A 10854-nucleotide genomic window follows, 5' to 3' on the forward strand; every position below is an offset into this window, starting at 1 on the left:
AGTGTCAACAGAATTGTGCATTTTCTCCTCAGTTATGTTCACATTACTAGAACAGAATGCCTAAACCCTGAATATGGGACACTTTCATTTGAAGGAGCAACAAATATCAAGCTACTTATCCTGAAGCAGCTTATTGCTTAACTGCTTAACTGCAGTAAGATTATTCCTATAAAACAGGTACACAAGGAAGAGGGCTGCAAGCCCTGTAAAGGGCTTTTCGGCAGCCCTTAGACTTCCACCAAGCATTCTGACTCTGAGTGAATAAAAATAGTTGTCCCACGCCTGGCAAGTTTTAGGGCCTGATGTGGCTCACAGGCCCACCGAAGTTGCCCATTCCTACTTTAAAAGGTTTTGGAAGGGGGAAGGCCCATTCCACATTAGTTAGTCCACTTATTCACTTTCTTACAGAAATGAGACAACTAGTAGAAAAGAGGGAACAGTTTAATGAGGTGCTAGAGAGCTAAAAATCTAATCCAGTCAAGTGGGGAGCAAAAACATATACAGTGGTGCCTCGCTTAACGAGCGCACCGTTTAACGACGAATCCGTATAGCGATCTGTTTTTCAGATCGCTAATGCGATCACATTGCGATGTTTTCAATGGCAAAACATATCATTGCGATGATCGGTAAGCTTACTGATCTTCGCATTGCAATGTTTTTTTAAACAGTTGATTGGCGGTTCCAAAATGGCCGCCGGATGCCCAAAATGGCCACCGCAACCATTTTCGCGCCCTGCCCTCGCTTACCGAGGGTGTGAAAATGGCGGCGCTATGGAGGAACTTCGCTGAACTGTGAGTTTGGGGCCCCATATGGGGTATTTTGATCCGTTTAGCGATGTTTTTGCATAGCGATGATTAATCCGTAATGGATTAACGTCGCTATGCGGGGCACCACTGTATGTTATTTTATTCTTCTCCTTTCCACATTCCCTGTTTTGAGGGGATTTTTTTAAAAGGGGGAAATTAGGTACATAAATGTTTGAAACACCTGTTTACCACCCACTCCACTTAAATCCTTTTCTTTTCCCTCACCTCCTCTCTTATATTTTCATCTCCTTATTCTTATATATTTTTTTAAATCTCATCAATAATCCCTGTGCAGTTCAGTTTCCTAGAACAGATGAGAAGTCTTAGTGTTGTGTTTAGTGGAGAACACAAGAGGTCCACCATCTTGATGTCAAGAAGACCCCATCCCCTTCTGAGCCATCTTAAAAAAAACCTTGTTTTAAAATCTTTTAAACATACACTGTAAAGCTAATGAAAGAATCAATTCTTTCACTTACTGATTTGTTTTCGTCATTGTGCATACGTGCCAAGGCACCACATTTAGAAAAAATGTTCAGTGCGTTCAGTGAGGCTCACTCCCAGGAGACCTGTTTGCAGAATTGTTTAAAAGTCCACACTGGTGCAATGGACATCCATGTATGTCATCCAAAGAAAGAAATCAGAACACAGTAGCTTGAAACTGTATTTGCATGCCACCAACTACTCTCTAATTTGCATGTAATAAAAGGAGGGGGAAAAATTGCAAATCCTTTGCCTGGTCATTGGGGTGGCAGAGCCATTGAGCAAAGTGGTGACAAGCTGACCACCCTACCTGCTGGTGATGTCTAAAAATCAATCAGACTGCCTTGTCACCTAGCAGTGTCCCGTGGAATAGCTCAAAGGGGCTGAAGAGTGCCTAGGATGAGGGTTTGCGTGCAATCTGTAGCATGAGTCATGCAATATGAGGTAGGGGAGAAAGGAACACTCTTGTGGCATCACACCTTTGCAATTGATTCACTGGCTGGCCTTCGACTTAGGATTTGTTTTCTAGGTTCTAGGATGACAGTGAAATGACTTTGCCCCAAAAAGTGTGAATGGGAGAACTCCTCACATAGTCTACTTTATAGATGGGTACTGTTACATAACAGCACTGATGTTACCTGTCTGTCATGGGTTTGGAGGGAAAGTTCCATCCTATGGGGAGTGGAAGGCGGGACATCAGGAGGAGGGGCTGTACTGTATAAATATGTGATGCCTGTGTGGTGAAGAGGAGATGCTGAGACAGACTGTGAGACACTGGGTTGGGACGAAGCAGCAGCTGGGGAAGAAGAAGCTGTTGTGGGAGTCTGGGTGTCTGACAGGGTACTACTGTGTGTCAGAGTACCAACCTGATAAGTTCAGGTGTCTGTGGGTTAGCCAGAACTGATGGGTTCAGGGTCTGTGCTTTAAGTTAAAGGTTCTAGGTGAACCAAACTGTATGCTGGTGTGTGTGAAAATAAGCCACGTTACTTTATTTTATTCACCTGATTGCTTATTTTTCCCTGTGTGTATTTAAAATAAACTTTATTCTTTTTGTTGTTTAAAAATCCATCCCTGGTCTGTGTGACTTATTATAGGGAATGGTTGGTGGCAGCTTAGTAACTGTGTGATAGATCCCAGTAGGTCTGGGTTTGTCACATTGATTGGTGTCCAGCGTGTGGGATACGACTGGTCCAGTTGTCCAGTGGTCCAGCAAAGCCTTGGCAGGTGTGCCCAGAGCAAGGGGGGTCCAGTCAGGGACAGTCTGAGGCGCGTAGGTAATCTTCTAGGTGTACCTCACGGGGAGGTGCACTAGTAGAAGAACGTGCCAACTGGGGAGACTTAGATTAAGGTGCTCTGAGGCAGCCTGATTTTGGCGGGAAAACGCTGAGGCAAAACTGCGTAGCAACAGCGAGCTAGCTTGCCAGCTGAGAGGCCCAGCAGAGGGGGGTAGGCTCTGACTCGATACTGTTGCAAGTAGTGCTGAAGAACAGCAGCAATCTCTAGGGAGAGCTGGTTCTGAGGCAAGAAGGAAAAAAGTGGTCGTTTTATTTTGAGGCTTGACTTTTTAAAGCCGCCTGTTCTGAGGGGGGATTATGCCCTTGACTCGAAGCAAGATAGCAGACATGAGTGAAGTGAAAGACCCCCAGATTGACCAAGGTTCTGAGGATGAATTTGGCTCAGTGCAAGGTGACAGCACAGGAGAGCAAGACCCAGAACTCAGAAAAATACTCATAGCCCAACAGCATGAACTGAGGGTGAGGGAAATGGAGGAAAGGGAAAGAGAGAAACAGCGGCAATTTGAATTAGAGAGAGAGAGAATGGCGTTTGAATTAAAGAGATTGGAACTGATGAACCAGAACAATAATAATAATAGGGATTCTGAGGGGGGCCAACTGTCTAAGGCTGACCTGAAGAAATTCCCTGTGTACCACAAGGGAGATTGTCCCGAGGTGTTCTTTTCCTTAGTGGAAAGAGCGTTTGTGGACTTCTCAGTGAGGGAAACTGAGAAGATGACCATCATGCGGTCTTTAATCAGTGGTAGCCTGGCTGAGGTTTATGCCGAGATGCCTGAGGAACGGATGAAAGATTTCGCAGAGTTTAAAAAACTGGTGTTTGCAAGACATGGGATAAATGCAGAGCAGCTGAGACAAAGGTTCAGGTCCCTCACCAAGAAGCCAGAACAGACTTTTACCCAAGTGGGGGCCCAATTGGTGAGGCTGCTTGAGAAATGGCTGTCGCAGGAGGGAACAGAGACCTATGAACAGCTTAAAGACTTGATAGCCCTGGAACAGTTCTATTCAGTTCTGCATGGGGAATTGAAATTCCAGGTGAGGGAAAGGAAACCGAAATCTGTGGCAGCAGCCGCAGAAATCGCGGATTTTATCTCCCAAATAAGAAAGCCCTTGGGTGAGGGGAAATCTGTAGGTAAACCCAAAGAAACCTACAGCAAGTACTCTCAGGGACCAGGGAAAAGCCAGCAAGGGGGAGGGGCCCATGGTGAAGGGAAGCCCTCAGGCATGAAACCAAGCCCTCAGAATTTGGAGGGAAAACCCAAACAAGAGGAGAGAGAATCAAAATACACCAGAAAATGCTATTTCTGTCAGGGAAAGGGTCATCTGATCTCAGAGTGTGAGAAATTGAAGCAGCTAAAAGGAATGGTGCCTCAGAATTCTAGTGGGACCAAGCCAAAAGCTGTGTTCTGTGTCCAGCAAGAGCAAGGCTCAGTGTCACAGAGGGAGCCTGTTGCCATGGCTACTCAGTCTGGAACAGCTACCTATGCTGAGCAGGCTGAGGAAAATGGTCCTCTTGTGGAGGTAAAGCGCTGCTTGCTGATAAAAACAGATTCTCAGTTGTTTGAGACAGCCGGGGTGGACGTAGGAATACTTGACCGTCAGTATAGGGGGCTGCGGGACACTTGTTCCCAGGTAACCCTGTGCCATCCCGATATCATTCCCCGGGAGTTTATAATCCCAAATGAGAGCATAAAGGTAGCAGGTATTGAGGGGCAGGTAATCTCTCTGCCAGTAGCAGAGGTACCTGTCAACTTTCAAGGCTGGAGGGGAGATTGGCGGATAGCGATTTCATCTACTCTGCCAGCAGCCGTGCTCGTGGGAAATGACCTGGCTGAACATGTGAAAAGGGTGCTAGTGATTACACGCTCACAAGCCACCACGGGGACAGTTCAGGGGGGTAATGATGAGCCAGAGGCGGAAGCAGAGGGGAGTTCAGAAGCTGTGGTGGAAACCTTAACCACAGACAGCAGATTTGGACAGGAGCAAAAGGCAGACGCCACTCTCCAAAAGTGTTTTGAACAGGTGACTGACGCCCAGCTAACACCTGAATCCCCAGTGAGATTTCTGGAGGAAAAGGGGATTTTATATAGAGAAACCCTGAGGAATATCTCAAAAGGGGGAGATGGGATCAGAAGTCAGCTGGTGGTACCTGAAAAGTATCGCCCCATGATTTTACAAAGGGGGCACTCTGACATGTTTGCTGCACACTTAGGGGTGAAAGGGCCCCTTGATTTGATCAAACAAATTTGGGAGCAGATCACCCAGGATGACCCACAAGACGTTGTGACTTACATAGACACCTTGATGAATGACCTAAGGAGAAATCTAGAGCTGGCAGCAGAAAACCTGCAAGCTCAGAAGGTCAGACAGAAAACATGGTATGACCGCAAAGCTAGAGAGAGGCACTTTGACCCAGGGGAGGAAGTGCTTTGGCTTAGGCCCTGCAGGGAGAATAAACTGCAGCTCAAATGGGCAGGACCATATAGGGTCATTTCCAAGATGTCAGACCTGAACTACCTAATAGAGCAGGAGGAGAACCAAGCAAGGAGGGTGGTTCATGTGAATGCCCTAAAACCCTACTACAGAGGGGAACAGAGGGTTTTATTTGCTATAAAAGCAGCTGAGAGTGAGGAAGCGGAATTACCCTTCTGGGAGGGTAGAGGGGAAGTAAAATACAACCCAGAGGAGGTAAAGATCAGTCCTGCACTCACCCAAGACCAGCAGCGAGAACTAAAAATGCTGCTTAGTAAATATCAACAGGTGTTTTCCAACAAGCCGGGGATAGTGAAGGGAGTGATGCATCGGATCCACACAGGGGATGCACCCCCGCAGGCAGTATCCCCATACCGAGTAACGGGACCCTATAGGGACAAGGTGCGGAAGGAGCTGGACGAAATGCTGAGGGAGAACATAATCGTCCCCTCTTCTAGTCCTTGGTCCTCTCCGATAGTCCTTGTGGACAAGCCTGATGGGAGCATTAGGTTTTGTGTTGATTACAGGAAATTAAACCGTGTAACCACTCCTGATGCCTACCCAATGCCCAGGCTAGACAACCTGATTGAAACCATAGGGGGTTGTCGGTTCATCTCATCATTGGACCTGGTAAAGGGATATTGGCAATTAAGAATTGATCCCAGGGATCAAGAAAAAACTGCCTTTTGCAGCCCTTTTGGTCTCTATGAGTTTCGAGTCCTGAGCTTTGGTCTCAGAAATGCACCAGCCACATTCCAAAGGCTGATGGACCAGACCTTGGCAGGGCTCAGTGACTTTACAGTGGCCTACATTGATGACATAGGGATCTTCAGTAATACCTGGGAAGATCACCTGATACACCTGGAGTTAGTGCTGCAGAGGTTAAGTGCAGCAGGGCTAACGGTAAAGGCCAGCAAGTGTCAGCTGGGTAGCCCAGAAATAAAATACTTAGGTCACATGGTAGGGGGAGGAATGATAAAACCCCTGGAGGCCAAAATAGAAGCTGTTCGAGATTGGCCTAGACCCACCACCAAGAGAAAAGTCAAATCATTTCTTGGGTTGGTGGGCTACTACAGAAAGTTCATCCCGAGGTTTAGCGAGATTGCGGCTCCGCTGACCGATCTGACGAGGAAGAAGACTGATGACCGCATCCCGTGGACCAGCGACTGTGAGGCGGCGTTCCAGAGGTTGAAGGAGGCGTTAATCAACTATCCTGTCCTGCGTGCTCCAGACTTCGACCGGGAGTTCATCATCTACACCGATGCGTCTAACAGCGGGGTAGGAGCAGTTCTGTGCCAGGAGGATGAGAATGGTGGCCAGCATCCAGTGTCCTACCTGAGTAGGAAACTTCAAAAAGGTGAGAGACATTTGGCAACCGTGGAGAAGGAGTGTTTGGCCATAGTCTACGCGATCCAGAAGGCCAAGCCTTACATCTGGGGAAGACATTTTGTTCTGTGTACTGACCATTCACCATTGCAATGGTTAAAGACAATGAAAACCCACAATAGCAAACTTATGAGGTGGGCTTTGAACTTACAGGACTATGACTTTGAAGTGAAGGTGGTCAGAGGGTCAGTGAACTGTGTTGCTGACGCCTTATCAAGAAGACCTGAAGACTGAAGACGGCGAAAGAACATGGACTATATGTATATAATGAAGACAAAAAGTTAAAATGTACCTGGTTTTAAATTGGTTTGTATTAATAAAGGTAAAATTGATGTAATGCATATGGTAAATGTTTGAAATGCCTATTTGCTATGTTTAACTTGGAGTGTAAGTATATGTAAGTATTATAGGGTATGTATAACTGTTGTTGTATGTTTTATACAGGTTGTTTTTTTGGTGAAAAGCACCTTAGCTTTCCCCCTACAAAACAACTTATAAAGAGGGGAGGTGTTACATAACAGCACTGATGTTACCTGTCTGTCATGGGTTTGGAGGGAAAGTTCCATCCTATGGGGAGTGGAAGGCGGGACATCAGGAGGAGGGGCTGTACTGTATAAATATGTGATGCCTGTGTGGTGAAGAGGAGATGCTGAGACAGACTGTGAGACACTGGGTTGGGACGAAGCAGCAGCTGGGGAAGAAGAAGCTGTTGTGGGAGTCTGGGTGTCTGACAGGGTACTACTGTGTGTCAGAGTACCAACCTGATAAGTTCAGGTGTCTGTGGGTTAGCCAGAACTGATGGGTTCAGGGTCTGTGCTTTAAGTTAAAGGTTCTAGGTGAACCAAACTGTATGCTGGTGTGTGTGAAAATAAGCCACGTTACTTTATTTTATTCACCTGATTGCTTATTTTTCCCTGTGTGTATTTAAAATAAACTTTATTCTTTTTGTTGTTTAAAAATCCATCCCTGGTCTGTGTGACTTATTATAGGGAATGGTTGGTGGCAGCTTAGTAACTGTGTGATAGATCCCAGTAGGTCTGGGTTTGTCACAGGTACAACTCACCATTTTGGAGCGTCATCCTGCTTTGTGAGTCATCAAAAGTTGACAATTCACGAAGGTGCCCTCATGAAAACGAAGCACAAAGTTATTTGTGGATTCATGGGGGGGGTGTTACTAAAAGTACCTGACCTCCCCTGCCACCCTGCCATACTCCAGGTAGGGAGAGGAAGGGGGTGGGGGATAGGCTGTGGTGGTGGGTGGCTGCCTATTGGCCCGCCGGTAGAATGGGAAAGCCATAGAAAGAGAGGGGAAGCTAGCCTTCCCTCTCTTCGTATGGGGGACGAATAAAAAATGGGGCAATATTCATCCCTTCTGTATTCTTCGGGTTCTCTGGAACCCACAAATATGGAGGGATGAATATTTAATGAATCAGTGATTTCTGATGAATATTGCGATCTAGTTTTTAATTTGTCCCCATGTCTAGTCTACTTCACGGGGTTGTTGTGAGGACCCTGGGTGTTGACTTCAGCAACTTTGAGGAAAAGTGGAATATGAAATAAACCAAAAAGAAAATTCCATGCTTATTTTATTTTAATGCAATTGATACCATCCATGGATTGAGTGAGGTGTGCTAAATGGGACTGGAGTCTGCATCTGTATTTTGAAGCATGCAGCAAGGGGCAAGGAAGACAGGAAGGAACTTTTCAGCAGACATGCCCTCACACCTCTGCTTCTGATTCACTGGTTGGTCTAGGCCCTAGGGCATAGCATTTCTCTTAAAGAATCTGAAGTCTTTGTAGGTTCATGAAGGACTTTACATTCTCTGCTAGAGAACTGAAGTTCAGTGGAGTTGTGCTAGCGCTCTCTAGTAAAGAAATCTAAGTATCTCTTTAACCTATGTTTCCCAGAACCCCATGGGATTCTACCATAGCACTTAGAATGGCATAAAAGTGTTGTAACTGTGTAGTATTGATACACAATGAGCAGCCACAGTAGTCATGGGGGCAGGAAAAGTAAAAATATAGTTTAAAGAAATTAGATCTCTTTGACATGTGAACCCACCTCCTCACAGTGGTTGCAAGGGCTTCTCTGGCTTGCTTGAATTGTTTTTATAATATCTGAAGTACAGATTTAGGCACCAAAGGAAACAATAATTTTATAGAGGAAGGGCGCAATCCACCAGGCACCGTGTCAGCACAACTTCAGTTGATTGCAGTGAGCTTAGTACATGAGCAATGCTCAGTGGATTGTGACTGAAATGCCATGCACGAGAATCGCAGGACATGAAAGAAACCAGTAGAAAACCCCTGGGCTATTGCAGAATTGTGACTGAAATTATTCAGTTATCTGGAGTCCTGTTAAGACATCTATAAATATCTGCACTCCACAGGGTGCTCATGCAATTTCTGATGGTTTACCAGACTAAAGCCACTTCTTCAACTCTAGGTTAAAGTTGCAAGTCCTTGATATCTATTAAAAAGGCAGGCGACTTGCTTATGAAGGTCATTTTTCATTTGAACAGTTAACTGGAGGGCACCGTGGAATGCTTTTCACAGTATTTTGTGTTACAAATTTTGCAATCAAAGGGTATATAAATGTGACAGCCATTCCCTTGCAGCAACTTTATTACCAAAAAAGGGCTCTGAAAAAGAGAGAGAAACATACCCCTAAGCTTAATACAGCAACAACAACAAAAAGGAGAAAAAAAAAGGGAAGCTTTTCATTAAGACAGTGTGCTTGTTAATTGGAATGTTGTAGATGCCTAACGAGCAAAGGAAGGGAAAGGAGCTTCTACTTGTTTTGGTATTCTTAACTTTTTCTCTACCTCAGAAAACATTTTGCAAAATAATTTTAGCCCATAATGGGACATTTTCTAATGAATGTTTTCCACACATGAAACAAAACCTCATTTACTGTCAGATCTTCTCTCTCTCTCTCTCTCCTTTTAAATATACACATATGTTATAGCTATGCTTCTCCATTAAATTCCAGCAGAAATATTTTACATGAGCACCTCTCTGTTGACAAGATTCTGTTTTAAGAAAGGCGGACTTTTCCTAAACCCTGTGTGACTCTCTCTCTCTCTCTCTGTGCATGTGTGTATGCTGAGATTGAAACCATATGAGGAAATATGTGACATGTTTTTATAAAATACTGTCCTCTACTGGATAGAATATGTTATACCTGGTTTGTATAAATCTGTTCCTAAAGGTGGTCTGACGAAGAAGATGCATCTTTATTTGACACAGCAGACGCCAGCTTTCATAAACCAAATTGCACTTATGCAAAAACTGTCCAGGAAAAAGAAGCTTTGCAAAATGGTGTCAATGTAAATGCCATGCCAGAAACTGGTTTTGGAATCTGTTCCCCAAGTATATGCTGCAGAATTGCCAACTCAGAGAAAAGAAGGGGAGGGTAAGAGAGAGACAAAACGGTGTTGGTTATTTGCATTCATTAATATAAATAAATACAAATGAACATTGTATTCATGAGGACTTTCACGGCCGGGATCTAACAGTTGTTGTGGGTTTTTTCGGGCTCTTTGGCTGTGTTCTGAAGGTTGTTCTTCCTAAAGTTTCACCAGTCTCTGTGGCCAGCATCTTCAGAGGAGAAGACAGAGTGCTGTCCTCTGAAGATGCCGGCCACAGAGACTGGTGAAACGTTAGGAGGAACAACCTTCAGAACACGGCCAAAGAGCCCGAAAAACCCACAACAACCAACAAATGAACATTGTTTATTGTTTAGTACACAAAATTAGATTTTTAAAAGCTTGCAGGAAGGAACAGGGGGAAAGGAGATAATATTGGTCAGTTTTAAAACGCCCTATGGCCTCTTCATGGATTGCTGCCTTGTTGTAGCAAAGGGGCTTGAGTAACTCAGAGAAGCAATGGGCTATGCCGTGCAAGGACAGCCAAGACGTACGGGTCATAGTGGAGAGTTCTGACTAAATGCAATCCACCTGGAGTAGGAATTGAAAAGCCACTCCAGTATACCCCATGAACAGAAACAAAAGGCTAAAAGATATGACGCTGGAAGATGGGACCCTCAGGTCAAAAAGCGTCCAACATGTTACTGAGGAAGAGTGGAAGACAAGTACAAGTAGCTCCAGAGCTAATGAAGTGGTTTGGCCAAAGCCGAAAGGACGCTCAGCTGTGGACGTGCCTGGAAGTGAAAGGAAAGTCCGATGCTGCAAAGAAAAATACTGCATAGGAACCTGGAATGTAAGATCAATGAACCTTGGTAAGCTGCATGTGGTCAAGCAGGAGATGGCAAGAATAAACATTGACATCCTGGGTGTCAGTGAACTAAAGTGGACAGGAATGGGTGAATTCAATTCAGATGATTATCATATCTACTATTGTGGGCAAGAATCCCGTTGAAGGAATGGAGTAGCCCTGATAGTCAACAAAAGAGTGGG

The 10854-nt window shown here is 45.0% G+C and overlaps 1 protein-coding gene across 1 annotated transcript; it reads left to right on the plus strand.

Moving 5' to 3' along the window:
* The first annotated feature begins 1898 nt into the window (after positions 1-1898).
* LOC144586135 (uncharacterized) lies at positions 1899-7399 on the plus strand. The gene is made up of 2 exons (XM_078383912.1): positions 1899-6407; positions 6590-7399. The coding sequence occupies exons 1-2, from the start codon at positions 2879-2881 to the stop codon at positions 6595-6597; spliced, it is 3537 nt and encodes a 1178-aa protein (XP_078240038.1). The 5' UTR covers positions 1899-2878; the 3' UTR covers positions 6598-7399.
* Positions 7400-10854: the final 3455 nt, after the last annotated feature.

This window comes from Pogona vitticeps, chromosome 1 (assembly GCF_051106095.1).
Source record: "Pogona vitticeps strain Pit_001003342236 chromosome 1, PviZW2.1, whole genome shotgun sequence".
Lineage (NCBI taxonomy): Eukaryota > Metazoa > Chordata > Lepidosauria > Squamata > Agamidae > Pogona > Pogona vitticeps.